This window comes from Manacus vitellinus, unplaced genomic scaffold (genome assembly GCF_001715985.3).
Source record: "Manacus vitellinus isolate BGI_N305 unplaced genomic scaffold, ASM171598v3 scaffold_25_pilon, whole genome shotgun sequence".
NCBI lineage: Eukaryota > Metazoa > Chordata > Aves > Passeriformes > Pipridae > Manacus > Manacus vitellinus.
In genome coordinates, this window is record NW_021939882.1 from 9776159 (window position 1) to 9795744 (window position 19586).

Sequence of the window (19586 nt, forward strand, 5' to 3'; positions counted from 1 at the left end):
TAAACAGAAAACTTTGGGAACGTCTCTCTTAGTGGAAATCAGGGTCACACTTGATTCATCAAAACAAGCCTGTCCTGAGTGCCCAAATCTCATCCCGTACTTCAAAGTAAAATCACATTTTCCTTCAGATGTTGGTTTCGGAAATGTTTTTATGTGGAATCTCATCTCTTTGCTCGGGTTTGTTAGTGTTTTGCTCCTCATGGGCTTGCACACAGATGTGTAAGCACACACCCACACCCACGCCAAACCCCTGGTGGAAAACAGCCTGCAGGGAGACGGAGACAGAGGGTCTTACATCGGCCATCTGGATTTCCTCGGGATCCAAACGTGGATGGCTCGGCCCGTTCGCAAGGCTCCGGTTCTGATGGGCAGGGCACATGTTCTGCCGCAAGTGATTATGCATTTGTTTCCTTTGCTTCCTTTAAAACAGAAGAGGAAAAAGAAAATCTATTAGGAAGACTTCTCTGGTGGGGCTCTCTGCCCCCACAGACAGTAGAGGAGGCAAGTCTTGAACACATGGATGTTCCCATGGTGTTTGTGGGAAGTTGCAAACAAGAAGGAACAAGGCATTCAACACTTGACACGTTCTGCTGCTTTTCCAAACAAAAGGTGAACTTCTGTTATCATGGGCAATTTGAGAAGCTGGATCCAGGGTCCCTTTTTCAAGATAAGGTCCATCCCAATGCAGCAGAGGCAGGGACACTATGGTGCTGGGGAGAAGGAGAAAGGTGAGGAGAAGAAAAGGGGGAACAAGTCCTGGCTTGGCCTTGGTGGAAAGGCACTTGACCTGTCCTGCATGAGGGACAAAGTGGCAAAGCCAACCCATGCCCCTGGCAGGACACCATGTCCCAGGGGCACCCTGAACTGAGATGAGGTGCAGGCTAAGTAGGGAGAAAGGTGCTGTCCAGGCAGGAAAGGTTGGCCATAAAAGAAGTTACCAAGCCTCTTGTTAAATCAAAATCGCTCCAAAAGTCCCTGGAATGTACACAGCTGAGCCCACAACTCCTGCACAACAGACCAGTGTGCTCCTGCTGTCAAAAGGTGAGCCACTGGCTTGGGGCCAGCTTTTCCCAGTGACACAGCATCACCTGGCTGGGCAAAATGGTGCTGTTTCAGAGGATAAGCAGATGGTCCCAGGAAAGCATTCTGCTCAGGCACAGCCTGGGAATGGCTTCACTGGCCTCCTGCATGAGACCTTCCTGGGAACACCACAGCAGAGCATCTCCTTAAAATAGCATTTGGGTGAAAAGCAGGAGAGTGTGAAGCATGAACACTGCCACTCACTAACCTTTGGCCAGTTCTTGTCTGCCAGCCACCCATACTCACTTGGTTTTACAGTAAGCTACCACACAGACGATGCCCACCACAAGCAAGGCAACACAGATTCCCGTGATGGTTAAAACTCTCTTCTGGTAGAGCTCTTCTGCTTCTGCAAATGGAGAGAAAGGATCCAGTTACAAATGGGGTCCAACACCAGGGGTGCCTCTGGCTGCACAGGAACCAGCACTGTGTGTGGGTAAGACAGAGGACAGGGCTCGGGCACACCTCCTACCAATCCACTGCCCGTCTAAGAGCTGCCCCAAACCTGAGCCCAGCTGGTCCAACCTTACTCACCCCTCACAAGACCTTCACTCCTTTTGTCTCCCTGTACCCTGGCCCTCTCTCACTCGGTAGCTCACCCCTTCTGCACTCACACTTCTCACTTGCCCTTCTTCTCCCACAGTGGCTAATCTCAAGGAGCCCCACGACTCTCCTCTCCCTTCCAGCAGTTCCCCCCTTTGTGGTGCCTTAGTCACCTGCCAAGGAAGCCCCCGAGCACCCCCCACTCACCACGAGCACACGTGCCCCGTGATGCCCTGATCACAGGCTCTGCTCTGACGGGCTCAGAATGCCTTTGCCTTGCAGCTGCTGCATGCCCTGGAGCTCGGTGGTGTCCTAGAACCACTGAGCAACAGGCCCCAAAGCATGTAGGTGCTGAAAGGGACATCCTAGAACAGTCAAAAAGCAGCATGAGGATGGAAAAGTGACAGCGCGTTCGACAAAGAAAAGGGAGTGGACTAATTAAAATACAGTAACCAGTGATGGAATTTTAATGGAACCCTAGGAAGCGATTCATTCCATTGCACCAGGTAGCTCAGAGGCACACACACAAAATACAAGCAGCTTGCTGCTGCTTCTCTCAAATGTCACCCTGTGTCATGGGCCACCTTTCAAACCAGAAAAGTCACTTGCGTCAAAAGCCAGACCATGCTGGAAGTGAGGTAATTCATCCCCGTCAATCAAAGCTCCCAGGAAATGCCTGGGTATCACTTGGAGCGTAACTGAGCTACACCTAGGCAGTGATCCCATGGAAAGGACACCTCTTCCTCTGTGGCTACACCAGAGTAGATGCTCTTCTCGGTGGCATCCAGCAATTTGGTTCTCCAGTTGGATGACTGGAGAAGGATTCAGTGCACAGTTGCCATGGGTGTTTCAGTTCAGGACCTAAGAAGGATGTCCTCATGCCCCCACACTATGTGTTAATGTTCAGGTTATCGGGGTTTGTGCCTTCTTTAATATTCATTGAAATATTTATTTCATACAGATTAGTCAGTAAGAGTCATGCCATGGTTGCTGTGCTTCACCACACCACTCAAAGTACCTTGCATGGATTTTGTGAAACACCCAGTGCTACCAAAGACTCAAATACAAAACCAGAAGAGAAACAGGTCTAGATCTGGGACCAGATTTTTAGCAAAAAAATTGAGGGGGAAAGCAATGAAACCTCCCAGGTGACTGAATATTTAGAACAATTCCAACCTGCCATGTTAGGAAGGAAAAAGCATTTTTGGAAGAAAAAAAAAAAGCATTAGGAAAAATGTTCACCTCTTTATAAGTCTCAAAATGGGAGTGGAGAAAGGTTTGGTGAACAAGGGCTGAGAATGACAGCCCTGGCACGAAGATGCAAAACAGAGCTTGCTTGTGGTTATTTTCCCTGTAATGAACCAGGTGGAACTGGAATGGGGAAAGGACCCACTCTGGGGTGAAACATCTCCTTCAGTGACATGCTTCCCTTATATAGGTGCCCTATTGCAGGCATCAGCAACCATGGCAGACAAGTTTTCTTGCTCTTGCACACCCCTGGGACTGGGATTCTACCAGTACAGCTCTTTCCTTCTGACAGGAATTTCAGAGATTTTGTATGAATTAGGAAAACCAGGTAGGGTCACGTCCTGGTTACGGATGGCACTGGGCAAGAATTTTGCTACTACCCAGCAAAAACTGCTTTAACAAAAAAAAGAGGCTGGACAGGAGGTCTGTTTTGACCACGGACTCATCCATCAAGCCAATTCTTCCAAAGATTCTTCACCAGCAATATATTTTGCTACAACGACTTTTTTCCTAAGCACAAAACCTTTGAATCATGGAGGAGAAATAAAGAGCAAAGTCATCAAAGCTATGGTTTCTTGTGGTTTTGTTGGGTTTTTTGTTTTTTTTTTTTTTGCCTATTACATGACAAAATTCTTCACCCAAGGCTCAAATCCCAGTCTCTGTTCTGGTGATCATGTCAATATGGGACCCTGACTCTGACATGTTTGACTGTGCTGAACCTTCACCTGAACTGCACAGGGACTGTTTCAGTTCATCAGAAATGCAGATTCAGCCTCTCTGTCTTGAGCTGACAGCTCTGCTGCGTGAAGCAGTGAAGTGTGAGGCTGTGCATCACTGCTGCAAACTAAAAATTGAATGGACTGCTGATAGTAATTCAGGTTGGCTCCCAACATCTCATTAAAGCTGACGCTCTATAACAGCACCTTCACGTTGCCCAAAACCGCCTCGACAGCGACAGACAGAAAATAAGAGAGTGCACACTACAGTTCTGTATTTGAGCAGGTAAGATCCTGGAGCAGGACTTGTCCATTTGTGTCTCTACGCTCTACAAACACCACGTCTTCATCAGCAGCATCGTCACTCTACAGCAGCAAACACTATGAACAAACCATGTGGTGCCACACAATGCCGACAGAATCACAGTCCAGCCATGGGGTCACAGCAAGGCATGACAGTGACAGACGAATGACAGAGAAGAGACGACTGCAGACTGGGAACAGGATGTGTGCGGTTCTGTGATGACATCGAGAATGGGTGAGGAAAAGGACAAGAGGTCAACAAAAAAGGGATGTCAAAAATCCTCGATTTCAAAGTTGGTTTAAGTGTATTAGTGTTAGCAGCACCGCTTTCTCTGAGACACCTGACCGTAAAGTTCACGTGTTTTCTGCAGTGGGGGGGGAACTGTCACCAGTCCTGGGGGATCAGGCATGCAAAAACTAGAGGAGATAAGCATCTCCAGCTTCAGCTAGTGCATGTCCCTCCACCTCAGGGGCCTGAGAGGGCAATTTAGGATCCAGAAGTGAAAGACTGGTGTCCCCATATCTCCAGCAAATGGAATGGAAGCATCTTCGTATGAAGATCTGCTCTGGATGACGCTGTTGGATCAATGATTTTAAGTTAAGTGATAAATCACAGAATCATCACAGAATCATAGAATGGTTTAGGTTGGAAGGGACCTTAAAGTTCATCTCATTCCAACCCCCTGGGGCACCTTCCACCAGACCAGGTTGCCCAATCTCTCTACTCTCATCTGACCAGCCCTCCCTGTTCTTTGGCTTGTACACTCCAGGGAAACCTCACCTCAAGGATTTGATTTCCCAACTGCTTACTCAAAAGGTAACTTGATTTACTTCTAAAAAAAGACTTGAGGAGAATGGAAGGAAAATAATGTGGTTATGAGCAGCTGAGCAGGAGTGGGTAAATGCCCAAAGGGGATATTTTTACATCATTTAAGTTTCTGCAGTGTTTTTCCAAGCTTGCCACCTTGGTGCTCAGCATTACACCCTCCACTTTCATGGGGAACTAATGACTTCCCTGGGATCTAATTTTCTAGACTAACTCATCTCATGCCATCTTTTTTGGAACAGTTTCCTCCCAGTTAAGAACCAGGAATGAGCCACTAAAATTTGGGAGGAGGAATGGCAAAGCTCATCCTGACCCTTCATAGGATCCAGTGGAGGTTATTGCTTGTGGAATGGCAATTTCTATAGGAGCCTTGATCTTCCCAAAATTTGCCTTCCTGTTCCAGGAATGCCTGCCCCTGCTGGCAACTTTTTGGATGGACACAAACTCCTGCTTTTCAGTTAAATACACAAAAAGGTGTTGAATGGAGATGTATGGCAATTGTAACATCCCAGTCACGCCACACACGCCAGGTTGCTGCTTGGAACAAAGAAAAAAGTGCTGCTAAAAATAAATACACATTTTTTTTATAGGTTTACATTTAGAATTTGTGATTTGCTTTGTTTTTGGTTTTGTTTTGCTTTTTTTTGTTGTTTTTTTTTTTCCCAATCCAAACATCTATGTTGGTGCCAGGGAAGTGAACAGAACAGCTGATTTTTTAATCATCCCATTAAAGCCATAAATATAATGTGGGAAGCTCTTAATGGCTTCTGATTAATAAATGAATGGTTGTTCCATACCCTTTAATTCAAATCCAAGATGCTCTGCCAATGCAGAAAGAAGACAAGGAAGAGAAAGAGAAAAAGAAAAACAGGTCTGTCAGAGAACTCTAAAATACAAACACACACACCGTGCAGTTACAGCAGGTTAGCTTTTGGTAGGCTCAGCAGCAGTCACACAGACACTGTATGCTTCAGAGCATTTCAAACCCCCACCATGTTATGCAAAGAAAGACCCAAACAAATTGCAGTGGAAGTTCATTATGAATTCTTTCAGTTAATTATGAATTCTTTTGAGATGAGCCATGTTTGTTAGTACCTGATATGGAATTCACAGTTTAGGCAGGGGGAAGGAAAAAAAAAAAAAAAAGGAAAGGTACACTTGTTCTGAAACAACTCCTGACAGGTCAAAACACATAGAGACTGCAGGAACCTGGGAAAAACCCATTCCTTCCCTCTCTACAGGCCAGATCTGCCCTGCCCGGGTTCCCACGCCCCTCTGTGCCCAGGGGCTGAGCACCAAAGGGACACAGATGTGTGGGGTGTGCCCAGGGCCCCCAGGCTTTGCCAGCCCCATTCTGCTGCCCAGTCTGGCCTGGGGTGCACAGTGTCAGCGGGCACAGGGCCTGCCCATCTCCTGGTGGTGTGTCAGTGGTGCCAGCACCGCTCTGGGCAGCTCGGGGCTGCCTCGACCCGCCGGCGCTGCCAGGGACGAGCTGCCCGGGCAAGGCAAGGAGTCCCTCGCAGGTCTGAAAGTGCAAAATTGCACTGCAAGTTTCCCTGAAGCCTCTGGTCTTCCCAATTTCACTTCTGCTGTGGTTCTGCGTTGTTTTAGAAACGCAAGCACGCTGCAAAAAAGCCCAGATTGCAGCACCTGCTTTCAGATTAACATTCGTAACAAGTGGGAGATTGCAGTTCATCTTGCAGGGGCAGTGCCAAGCACAGGAGTTTACCCCAAAAAAATCAACCACACAGTTATCCAAAAACAGCTATCCTGGATTTTAGTCGTTTTCCTGCTACAGACCTCTCCTAAAGACAGTTTTTCTTACACAAACATTAAAGTTCTCCATACTTACCGCTGTACACAAAAGTGAGCTCTGCTGCTCCCAAGCACCATACACACAAGATTATTTGCAGCTTGGTGATGTCCAGATTTAGTTACTATGTTTTCCATAGGAACTGCTTTGTGCTGCACAGAAATATTGGCTTTCTTTTGCAATGCTGTTCAAAATTTAGGCGGGGAGGGGGGAATTAGCACTAATCATTATGGACATGTAAACACGTGTTCTAAAGCAGGTTCTTCTCTTCAAATCAATGCTGATGTTTGGGGTTTTTTTGGGGGGGGGAGCTGAGTGGCTTTTTAAAATTTTGTATGATTTAAAGGCCACAAAACCTGGCTGCTCTCTGTTTCACATCTCACATATGGAAAAAACTCTTAAAAACTCTAAAAACAACCCTCCAGAGTGCATTTCACAGGCATTTTGTACAAGTTGCAGTGACATGGACATAATGTGGTGGGCAGCAGAGAACTGGGCAGAATATTCATTCTAAACCTCTTGGTTATCACATCCAGCCCTAACCTATTCCTGAGTAATTCTATCATTGCACACACTGTTTCCCCTGACACTGACAAATGCATGTAGAGATACATCAAATTTCAGCCATAAATCTAAGCTGATGGTCCATCTGATAGCTGCATACTGCCTATCTTGCCACATTTCCTCCCTGTCCCAGGATTTGCTGCAACATCTGCAGATACAAATGGATGCAATTCAAAACATTTTCATGATTTTTTTGCCTGAGGAGCTTGAGCCTTCCCATTGTCCCTCTCACATGACAACTGTCTTTCTTTTGGCTCCCCAAGCTCAGACACAGCTGAGATCCCTGGGTCTCAGCTACAGGCTCCCTGAGCAGGAGAGAAACCATGCAACCCCACAGCAGCTGGAGTGTACCTGCCTCCCTGTGCCTGCAAACCCCCCAGCAGCTCTGCAGGTGGAGGAAGCCTTTCCCCAGCCTGTGCTCCTGTATCTGATTCCATGGCTACTCAACCCTTCTCCAGCATCACTTCAGGACACAGACATTGCTTCTCTATCACCCATAACTGAACACATCAAGCAGGGAGTCACTCCCCCCTTCCCATCCCTCAGAGCTCTTCCCAGCATGGGCAGGTATTGCCTTCCCTGCTGGGATGGTGAAGGAGGAGACACCTCAAGATCAGGCTGGGATTTGGAGGGTTTGTATTCTCTAAAGAAGAGACTGTTCAAAATAATTCAGCACTTTGCAATCCAGACAGAGGCTAATGAGGTGGCCCCAGCTCTGCATTCAGCAGAGGGGCATCATCTTCACAAATGTGGTTTACCACACAGTGTGTGCTGATTTCATATCAACAGCATTCTAACTGGTACCAAATATGTTTGAGAAATCAAAATTTCTCCTGGAGACAACAACTTGTTTTTGATTGGAGCAAAAAAAATTTTCTTGACTGGGTACCATGGTTGAAAGAAGTCTCTTTTACTGTTCTAAGATGTTTATAAGGAAGAGCAATATATCCTTAAAAGCTTTGGGTAATATTTTCTACTAGGTGGAGAGGATGCTCAGCATGATCATATAGTCATGAAATCACCTGAGTTGGAAGGGGCCTTAAAAATCATCTCATTCCAACCCCCTGCCGTGGGCAGGGACAACTTTCACTATCCCAGGTTGCTCCAAGCCCTGCCCAACCTGGCCTTGGACACTTCCAGTTTGAAGCCCCCTTGTCCTGTCACTCCAGGCCCTTGTAAATTGTCTCTCTCCATCTTTCTTGCAGGCTCCTTTCAGGTCCTGGAAGGCCACCCCAAAGCTTCTCTTCTCCAGACTGAACAATCCCAATTCTCTCAGCCTTTCCTCATAGCAGAGCTGGTCCATCCCTCTGATCAACTTGGTGGCCTCTGACAGATCTATTCAGGGGTGCCCAGAAACCTTTGGGCAACAGTCCCCTCTGCAGCCCTTAACCCCCCAGCAGGAAGCAGGAGGTCCAGGCAGGTCCTCCAGCCCCTCCAGACAGGGATTCCCCCCACGCAGTGGGGAGGTGTTACTGCACCCCAGGCTCGTGGCAGAGGGAGCCTTTGGGATGGCTAAAATGAAATGGATGAATCCCAGCAGCAGAGACAAACTGACAATGCTGTTTCTCACCATCAGACAAAAGGCAAAGTCCTACATTCACCTCACCTGCAGTGCCTTTGTGACTAAGGTTTTGTCTATGACGTATTTTACTTATTTTAAAAGATGGACAGACGAAAAACATTTAATCTAAAATATTCTTGTAGGAGTAACGCCGCAAGCGAGATGATTCTCATTGAGCTGTAGATTTGTAGGATGATTAGGAAGGATAAGATCCTCAGCAAACAGCTCTGAAAAGTGGGCCCGTGCTCACTTGGACTTCAGGTTGTCCAAGAATGTTGATAAGATGTTTAGTTACTGTGCATTATTCCCCCCAAACACGCTCTCTGGAACACAGAGCATGCTCCAAGGCATGAAACAAAGTGGAGAATTGACTTCTGAGGGCCAGCAAGAAAATAAATTGATAATAATTTTATTGATAATCAGTTGTACTGACAAGAGTAGCATTTGCAGGACCCTGATCCAGGTTTCTCCCAGTGGATACAGGGAGCAATGCAGGACAGTGGGACAAGATGGAGAAGAGGACCCTGTGCCTGTGCTAATAACTGGGCAATACATGGAATCTTCAAGCAAAGAAAGTCTGTAAACTTTCCCTAAACTCCACAGACATTTAGCTTGTCCAGTACTGTAACAATAAAAATCATTTGGTTGGCCTCAAAAATCCAGATACACAACAACAGGGTATTCAAAATCTTCTGTGGATGAGCATGCAATTAACTTTAGGACATCCCAAAGGGCAACCTGTACTGCTTCCAGGGGAGAGGAATCACCCTGTTATGAAAAACCACAAACACTCTGTAATTACCCAGCCACACCAAGCATAACCATCACCCTGTAATTCAGTGGTCAGCAGTTATAATGTCAATGAAAGGAAGCTGCAGAATGTCTGTGGAATTTAAAATGCTGCTAAATATTGGTTTGCGGGTCAGATGAGTAAGAGGTGGAGGAAGAAGCAGAAAGGTAGGTAAAATAAAGTATTCTTTTGCTTATTGAAATCACAGCAGGTAGAACACTACTACTGAAAAAAAGGAAGTGAAAAGAGAAGCTAAAATTAAGATCAAGACCTTCCCAGAAGAACTTGAAGTGGTTCATTTATCCCTCTGCTCATGAGGACACTTTACCTCAGCATCAGGAGCAAGGTTTCCAAACCCCACCCACCAGAAGGGTCACTTCTCCATGTCAGGGTGATGACCTGACCAACACTCCTCTGGCTGCAGCCAGTGACTTCTGAGTGCAAGGGATCATCCTTCTCACCCAATAAACCTACACTGCTCCACTTCCATGCTAGTTCAGCCAGAAGCAATGGAGCCAGTAGTGGGAACAGGTTGGAAAGAAAGCTGCTCTGCCAATGGATATCTGGAAATCCTGCTCTTTGCTTCCAAGTAGACCAGTAGGAAAACTCCACCTATGAATTGAAAATCAATTTATAAAGAAACCACAATTAAATATGGGGTAAAAATGAAGAATATGCTAGATGACATTGTATGTGACTGTCAGCTCTATTCTAGGGTGGCTACATACTGCAACTTTAATTGGGTCACAAAGTAGAAAATGGAAATGTTTCACTAACCAAGATGATGAATGCTATGACATTTGTTCTCCAGATTGGTGATGATTATTTGGGGATGTGAATAAACAGCAAAGTTAAGATGAAGTTTGGGTTTCCACAGACAAGAGGCAAGCATAAATAGAAAACTTTACCCCAAATTTCTAACTTGTTCCATAAATCACAAATGGAAAGAATCCGAATGTGCAGACTTAGGAAATGTATAAATGTTCCTGCTGAGCACGTTTAACTTTCAGTATCTCAGCCCCACCAGGAGTGAAATAGCTGCCAATGTGTTTCATGAAATCTTTAAAACCAGCCAGCCCAAAGCCTGGCAATTTATTAGTAAAATTCCAGGAGGATTTTACAGAGACCTGAAAAGCTGCTTGTAGAAGAGAGAATATAGAGCTAGATCTCGATCTGATGTAAACCAGGTAGCTATGAAATACAAGGTGCCAGCACAAGCTTTAAAAAAAAAGTTTCTTAGAAGGAAGGATGAATTTGGACAGGCTTGTGTCTTCTGGGAAGAGCTGCCAGCCATGGCTGTGCCTATGAAGGAGACAACTGTCCACTGGGTGAGTCTCCAGCACCCACTAGAAGCTCACAGAAGAAATTTCTGATTCTTTTGGATGTTGCTAAACTTTTCACCCAGGTGTGCCAGCAGAGAGGAAAATCTGGCTGCAGAGGCTTAATGGTCCATGGGTACCTGTGCTATGGATTCATTCTGGCTGTGGATCAAGAATTTGATGTGTTCTGTTCTCACTAATGCATGGACAGCCAGACAGAGACACCTGTGACCTGTGACCCTGCAGGTACCTGTACCACAGTACCAGGAGCCACCTAACAGCTACACCCATGAGTTTGTCTGTGGAGACATAGAAATTTGAAGACCTTGATGTGAAAAACATATTAGCAAGAGGATTTAATGACTCATCACCATGGAAATAATTCTCTCTCTTCTCATCTACCAGGTCATTCCTCTCTTTTGTGTAGAAATTGCAGACAATCACTGTTCTCTCAGTTCAATGCCATTAATTCTCCTTCAGTCTACATTACAATTGCTGCTACAATTAAATGTTGATTTAATGTCCCTCAGTTATATTGTGTAGCCTCCATAAGGCTCTCTTCTCACAGGTTAGTTAAAAGCTAAACAACACGATCTCCTAACCCTGATCCATCAGCCAATTCCTCATGTGTGGGTGGAGGAGCGTGCACAGAGACCCGCTGAGATCAGTGACATTTCATACTGACAAAAGGCATCTAGACAGGCTAAAGTCAGCACATCCTAAGTCAGGACATCTTTTTCTTCTCAGATATGTGCCTTCCAACTATTTTAATCGGAGTGAGTGAGCAGTTGTTTGCTCTGACATCTCCCCTTCCTTCTGCTGGTAGGTTTTCTGTTTCGATGACTCTGGGAAAGCCTTTTGTCCCCACTGCCCTACAGCTGACCTATGATAAACAGGACACAGCTTCAAGTTTCCCTGGATGTGGGGTTGCTATGCCTCAGTGTCTCAGGGCCCTCATCTGCTTTGGGTTGTTGTCCATCACTGGTGGCAGCTCAACCCTTGCCACTGCAGCACAGAAAAGCCACACTGCCTCAGACCTCCTGGCAGTGTGAGCCTTGCTCAGAAACAGACCCTCAGGGTGGCTCAGACTAACTCAGGCTCAGCCTAAAGGCAGGCTCAGAGAGCTGACACAGCCAGGTACCACAGCTCTGCTCAGAAGTGGCACCTGGCTGGGTCAGAGCTGTGGTGTCTGTTTGCACTTTGCATCCATTTTCCCAGGTAAGTGGCTGTTTTAGAATGCTTCACTTTTTTTCTGCGATATCTCAACACATTCCCAAGCTAAAATGTGAAGTCATAAGCTGAACAGGAACCACCTGCTGACTTGAATCACTTGCTTGAATCCTGCTGTTGCAAATTCCTACCAAAAGCAAACTATTCATCCAAACCAGGGCTGAGTCGGGACTGGCTGGGGGGTCTCCGAGCACAATAATACAACTCCTAATGAGTTCCTCTGTACCAATCTGTCAGAAAACAGCAACAGTGTGAGCGTGACATGGAAAAAAATCTCCAAGTTTAACATTTCCTCTTCATTTTCAAGCAGTGGGGTACATACCCAGAAGGGCTGGCAGTGGGTACCTGCTCATAGGGTTGTAACAGTGACATAGAGAAATATCACATGCAAGAAAACCTATCTAAATACACCCAATTTTCATCTTAATGACTGCAGTCGTCTAGCAGGTGTTTTGGGCAATCAAATCAAAGCAAACCTCCAGACCTACCTGTCAAACAGACAAAGACAGCCTGAAGTCATGAAGAACATGGGGAGTTTCACATGAGCAAAATCTGAATAAGGGTTTAAATTGGAGAGATAGGAAGCTGCTCCCAAAAGGAAAGTACACAACATCTGGCATGATGCTGGGATGCTGCACCATCTCCATCTGTGGCCCAAATTCAGCAAAGTATCTGCCACACCTTTTCAGAACAGTGTCTGCAATTTAGCTCACTGCAAACTCTCCCTCAGCCCTGGGATATACCTACTAAAAGTAATTTAAATATTTATTATTTATATTAACGAATCAGAAGGTTCCAATCTAGGCCTGGAAACCTAAAATACCCCAAATACATTTAAAACACCAGCAATGTAGGTGTCCTTATTTACTATTTAAGTATCTGTCAAACGCTGGCAGTGTTATCAAATCATGAATCAGGACAGAGCTATTTTATTTCCAGTGGAAATGCCTGAACCTCATTTAATCTGTTTTGGCTTTTGACCTGTCAGAACCCATGTGGGATGAAGCACTGAGCAAATTACAGAACAACAGCAACTTCTACTGTGCCCAGATTATTGATTAAAGTAGAAGGTAAGCATTTGCAGGGTCCACACTCGAGTGAAATGCCTTTCCTATTCAGAAAATCAGCAAGTTCAGTGCAAGATTTTCTGCAGTGCTGCCTCCACTTATATTACCCAACTGTGACCTGAAAGTGAAAACAGCTATAAACACATATGAATCATCTTCTTACGTGAATTTTGTCCAAGTTCAGACAGGTAGCCTGGATTGTTAAGCTGGTTTTACCTTACTATGCTGTGGTTAAAGCAGAGTTGAGGTAGGAAATGTACACGTGTCAGTTTTAAAGCTGGCATTGTTCCTTTGACACGTGAATAAAATTAAAACAAATCTCAGCCCCATAAAAAGCTGGATCCTGCAGGCTGAGAAAAAAAAACAACAAACCACACAGTTTACTCCTGCAATGAATGCTCTGAAAAAGGCATTTTCCTGACATAAAACTCATTTCCCCCCCAGTTTTGGTTTTGTAGCATGGTAGCAATAATGTTTAAGCCTGTTGGACACCACCTTATGAAACATGACACAAATCAGTTCACCAAGTGAGCATCCCACTGGTGTTTGCAGCCAGGGGCCCTGACACCAAAGACTTCCAAGTGGGAAGAAACCCTTCTGCATCACGTGAAAGATCAAACCAGAACATTTTGTTTTGTCATTTTAGAGAGAGCTTGCTTGGATGTTGGAGCCTGGGAGGATAAATCAATGGAGGTTTCAGCTTCGGAGGCCAATTTGGAACAAAAGGAAACGTAAAAACATCGAGCTGTCCCAAGGGCCTCGTGAAGTCCATTTGCATTTGTCTGTATGCTCCACGGAAGGGAGTTTAATTTGAGCACTTGCCAGCTATTAACACGTGCTAATGAGACTCCTGCTACTGCCAGTTCAGGATGGGAACTGCAGGATTCCTCACAGAGCGGTGGGAGAGGGGTACTGGCAATCAAGGAGTTATCCTGAAGAGGCATTTCTCTTCTTGTTCCCACTAATTAAAGCCTCTTTCGTGGCTCTTTTTGAAAAGCCTCTTTTTAAACCCACCACTTGTGGTGGTCCTAGTGGCCAGCATGGAGACAGGATGGGTTACAGGGAGGGTCACAGGATGGGGCACAGCCAGGATCACCGTGGCTGATTTCCTGCACTATAACTGTGTCTCCTTTCAGGTCAGTCCTTACCCAGACCAGGATCCCACTGATGCTGGGACACTGGCTGAATAAGGACCCGGAAAAATTATCCACCTTGAGCAAAATGAGCTGATGATGTCTATGAGACCTGTAGGAATGGGAAACCAGAAACTGGAGAGCATTAAGTGCAAAGGCTCTTTACAGCTGTTGAATATGTTAAGGTATTGGTCACTGCAGTGAGACACAACCCAGCATGCAAGGCTGACCAACCCCCTGGGAGAGACAGGAACATCTCCATGTCCAAGAGGGATGGAGAACTCCCTGACATGCCCAGCTGGCAGGTTTAGCCTGTATCCTGCGTGACACTGAGGCGTGGGAAGCCCTGAGGCAGTGGCAGCCACCAGTGTAACCTCTGGGTCACAGACTGTGAAGTGATTTCATTACAGTCACACCCTCGCTGTGATTCCCTCCGTTGGTACGAGGAGACTCACTTGCCATCCCCAAAGAGTGACAGGAAAATACACATCTCCTGCCCTGCCCAGCACAGTGTCTCGGGACAGCAGTGCTGGCAGGCACAGCTCCACACACAGCTTGTCTCACACAGCACACCCACCACATAACCCTGGGCCTCGTTTGCCTTTTGCCTGAGAAGAGCAAGCAGCGTTCAGTTCAATCAGAAATGAAAGCAGAGCCCATTCCAACAAACAGGGAGACAACAAGAGCCCCCAGTTCTCCTCTTGGCCACGGTCACAGCTCCTCTTGGGGCCAAGCAGAGCTGGGAGCGCACAAGGCAGGGAGAGGGCTCTTGGAGAACAGAAGAACCTGCTTTAAGGACATGACACAGAGCTACAACAACGAGGGAGAGAGAGAAGTAGAAAGAGACATACTGGAGAAGCTGACCATTGCGAAATGCTGACACCGGTCTCCTGTGAATTCGATCGGACACCTACCGGAAGAGAGAAAACCAGAAAGAGAGAAACAAGATAGCAAAATGACACCCAAACAGGCTGAACTGAGGCCCCTTCAGGTCCCTTGCGTGGCTTCTATCCATCTGCTCTCAGCCTTCACCCTTACCTGCAGCCCTAAGCCCTAGCCCAAAGCTGACACCAACAGCCATCCCTGACTAGACCATTCTACATCCACCGCTGTGCCCGGGAGGTTTTAAGGAGTGTGGTGCATTTTTTGTCTTCAAACATACTTTGCTTAGGATCTGGCATGTACAATCGCAAAGGCAGTTTCTCCAAACATCTCTGTCCGAAGAATCCGTTTGGACATCTGGAGGGGAAAAGGGGAGAAATCACAGAACATGTCTGGCACAGTTCTTGAGGTCAGAAATAAAAAAAAAAAAGTGCATTGTGATGAATGGAAAAAAAATAAAGGCTTTACAGGTGTATTTAGTCTTTGCTTTGCTTTAACCAGGCACCTGCAAACATCAGTATTCCAGCTCTGGCTTTGACCTGGGCCTTCAAGCAGGCACCAAACCCTTCTGCCCTGTCCTGCTCTGCCTGCCTCCTTCCTTCTCACCTGCCAGAAGCACCAGCTGGCAGGAAGATTGAGATGGGCTGGATGCTGCTTTCAGAGACTCCAAGGAGCTGCTCTCTAGACAAGACTGACAAGAGGCACCACAGAGCAGTGAGTGGCTGCTCAGGCGACAGCGAGCGTTGGGTATGGAAAGTGTGTCCCTGTTAGCACCCCAGAAATATCCAGGGGTGTTCCAGGGAAAAAGGGTTACATGGCAGTTAGAGAGAAAGCATGTGCAGAGTCTCTGTGTTAACAGAGAGAAAGGGACAGAGAAGAAAGCTGAGCCAAAGAGGTGTCACATGCTGTCCAGCTGCGAGGCTCTCTCAGGGTATCCCAGCCAGTGTGGGTCAGGATGTGCCAGCTCATGGCCACCAGTTCCACACTGGAATGATGCTGTACTGGCAGGGAAGGTGCCCTGCAGATGAAGGACACCAGGCACAGGCAGCAGCCCATGAGTATCCCCCCAGCTGAGCCATGTTTTGGGAGCCCAGGGACATGGGCAGGGTCCAGGAAGGTGCAGTAGCACCAGCAGCCTCTGTGTCGTGTCCCACCACAGCTGCAGGTGAAGCTGGGATGCAGTGGGAGCCCAGCCTTGGGTGGTCAAACACTTCTCCCCCAGGCACTTGTCTCTCTCCCTCACTTCACATCTTTTCTTCTGGATTCCTTGGAGAGTCCTGCAAAGCATCCCCAGCTTTCTTCAAGTCCCAGCTCTCACCTGCCTGTCCCACAACTCACTCCCTTCTCAACCAGCCTCTCCCTCCTCTGAGCTTAAGAGGGTTTTCTCTTCATAGCATCCTAACACCTGTTTTCCAGCTTCCCAGGGTAAGTGGAGCTGCAGACTCTGCACCTTGTACACGTCAGACCTTCCTGGGTCTCAGCTGTCACCCACAAGGTCTCGCTGTCCCTCAGTGCTGTCCCTCAGTGCTCTGCAACTGGTCAACAAGGAAGGGACTGAAAGACACCTCAGCAAAGAGCACATGGAGCAGAGGCCAAGTCTGATGTCAGTGGCTCAGCCCCTGGACTGTGAAGCACAGCAAGAGGCCAGGGCAGCCTTGACACAGTGTCAGGCAACCTGTCCATGTGGTGGGATGGAGCAGGGCAGATCCAGGCCCAAGCCCAGGTTCAGGTTGTGTGCAGAACACCTTGATTTTTAGAAGTTGTACCTCATGGTGGACACAAACTGATCTGGGTCAGGAGATGGGAGGGAGCACTGGGGGGTCTCAGATGTACAGACCAGGGGTACACCAGCCCACCAGTCAGGCCTGCAGGGATACACACTCCCAAATGGGAGAGGTGAGACCCAGCTGAGGTCTGGAATGGGCTTGAGGAGGCACCAGATGGCTGAGCATGAGGCAGGGCAAGGTGTAAAGATGCACCTCTGAATCCTGCATGATCCAAGGAGAAGACATAGCCAGTTAAAGGCTGCATAATCTCTCCATCTATTGTCCTTCTGGACTTCAACACCTCCACAGCTTCAAACCTGTCCTTTCCTAAAGAACCATTTCCCAGTTCTTCAAGGCGGGGTTTTCCAGGTCCACGGAATATTTCACCTGCTATCCCTCTCACAGAAGCAAGCTTTGGAAAGCCCCAAATGGCCGACCTGGCTTTGACACTTGATTTCTTGCTGGATTTCACTGCAGTTTTGAGGGGCCTGCACTGTGCAAAAAAACCCCGGTGCACCTTCACTGCCCATGACTAAATCTGGTTTTTGTGTTAGACAGCATTTGTTTTTTGGGACATGTCCATGTGGGAGTGTGCTGGGTGACCTCGAGGGCATGGCTCTGCATTGGACAGCACTGAGCTCCCCAGCCAGACACTTCAGCTTCTCAGTACCCAAGTCACTTCTGAAACTGGAAATTTGACTACCTGGTCAGGCAAATATCTTTGAAAAATTCCCTCTGTTTTCTTATTCTTGGACATTCATCTTGGAGCACAGGAAGGAGAGACACAACCAGCAATGTCATTTCAGCTGCCAAGGAAAGCCCAGCCCAAGGAGTGACCATCAGACATGAGGCCTCTTGACTTTCCCTGTGATGAAGCAGAGGAAGCTGGTGCTGGGAAGTGAAGAAGATGCCCCACTGGCAATCAAAGAGCACAAACCTGAGGCAGCTTGGGTGGCACATACTCACAAGGACATCCCTAGGGAAGCAGGACTTTGGAGAAACCTTCAAGAGACTGCACTGGGGTTTGATGAAGGCATCCAAAATAGAAGGTGTCTTCCCAATCCTTTTTGAAGTTTACTCATCACCACTGACAGAGTCAGGAACTTATTCACAGTCTTCAAAGGAACCCAGTTTATCTTGCAACGTGCTTCCCATTTTCCTGGGATCTGAGATTTCACGTGTGTTGTGAGCACACTGAAGGTCCTCAGGGCTGCTGCTGAATGAAGCAAACCTCCCACCCACCCCAAAAAGGGGTGCTTTGTCTGAAACAAGCTAAAACTGTCTCAGGTGCTAAAAACTTGCTCGTCTGCAAGAGGTGAGCCAAGGCTGGAAATCCAGCGCGACCAAGGCTGTGTGTCCTTAAGGAAAGACTGAAAATAACAGTGAAAACGGGCGGAAGGAAATAAAAACCCGGAGAAAGAAATTGGTGACACATGAAAAAGCAAAACAGAAAGGTGTCAAAGAAGCTTTGATGCCATGACAGCTACCATATAGCCCATCTTCAGATCTCTGCAGGCAGCAGAGCGTGGGTGGGGAGAAGAGCTTTCTAGACAGAAGGCAGGAGATAACTGTCTTCTCTGTGTCTAGGACAGCTCAGGCTTTTCATCTTTAGTTACTAGTGAATCAGCACCGGGAAAAGTGACAGAAAAAAAGCCCTCATGGACAGGAGCACCTTCTGGCACCTTCCAAACTAGTGTGCAAAGTGTTGAGGCACAAATGCTGCTCTGGTGGACCTGGGTTCTGGCTCCTCATAAGGAAGGCTGCAGGCAGAAACAGTGACCAGGAGACCTTTGAGACCATGCAGTGTTTTTGGTTACTTTCTTTTTAGCTGCCTTGTACTTCTAGGCTGGTGAAGATGATTTGTTATTTATCACTGTAGCTCCAGATGTGACTTCTAGGAAAGAAATTTCCAGCGTGCATGGCACAGAGTCTGCCAGTCCAGACAGGAAGAGCAATGAATTCTGCATGCAGAACCTGCTGCCAGTGGTAAGGGCTTCTGGGCAGCTCTCCTTCAGTGAGGGATACACTAAAGTCAAGGCTCACCAAAGTTGAGAGCCATGAGATGGTCTTTGATCATGGCATCCTTCTTCCTGCACATTTGATCCCAGGCCAAGAGATTTTGTCTGGCTCTCCCAGAAAAACAGAGTCCCTCCTTCTTTGGAAAGCTCTTGCAGGGACTACACACATGGTGGACCATTCCTGCAAATATAACCTTTGGAGTTTCTTGTCCCCTCACTGCTGTCAGAGAGGCCCAATGGGTCTCTCCTCAAAGGCCAAGGGAAAAGGACAAGGGTGTGTCTGCAGGAACAGTCCTGGGGAAAGAAAAGGCTGCACCAACTTCTTGCAGACAGCACCTTGTCCCTTCTCCAGCCAGAGTCAAGAACCCTAAAACTGCCCTGGTTTAACTCCATCCCTCTGCTCCTGATTGCCACATCTCAGACTTACTTGCAAATGCCATTTGTAAAAGTGGTCAGGGATTTTTCTGTCCAGATTCTGTTTTCTGTTGTTGCTGGAAAATGTCCGATTCTTTCAACTTTGACCTTGAGACCTCAAAAACATCCACAAAGTTTTGCTCTTGGGTTCAGGGTGAATTGCAGTGAAATATTTCCATGGTAACAAAAATGCAGTAAGATGATTAGCCAGATAAAGCATCTCAAAAAGTACAAACCAAAATGGTTTGAAGGAGCCATTTCTGTATTGTTTGCAGAGCACTTATTTCAGAAAATTGAGAAACTTTGACATTTT

At 46.9% G+C, this 19586-nt stretch overlaps 1 protein-coding gene across 1 annotated transcript in view; it reads right to left on the reverse strand.

Annotated features, from left to right (window-relative positions):
• NRG2 (neuregulin 2) overlaps positions 1 to 19586 on the reverse strand; it is a 176223-nt gene that overhangs the window by 5884 nt on the left and 150753 nt on the right. The window contains exons 6-9 of the mRNA XM_029960202.1: positions 15045 to 15103; positions 5514 to 5537; positions 1327 to 1429; positions 296 to 419 (exon numbers count right to left, since the gene is read on the reverse strand). Of these exons, the coding sequence (XP_029816062.1) occupies positions 296 to 419; positions 1327 to 1429; positions 5514 to 5537; positions 15045 to 15103 (310 nt within the window). The remainder of the gene's footprint in view (positions 1 to 295; positions 420 to 1326; positions 1430 to 5513; positions 5538 to 15044; positions 15104 to 19586) is intronic.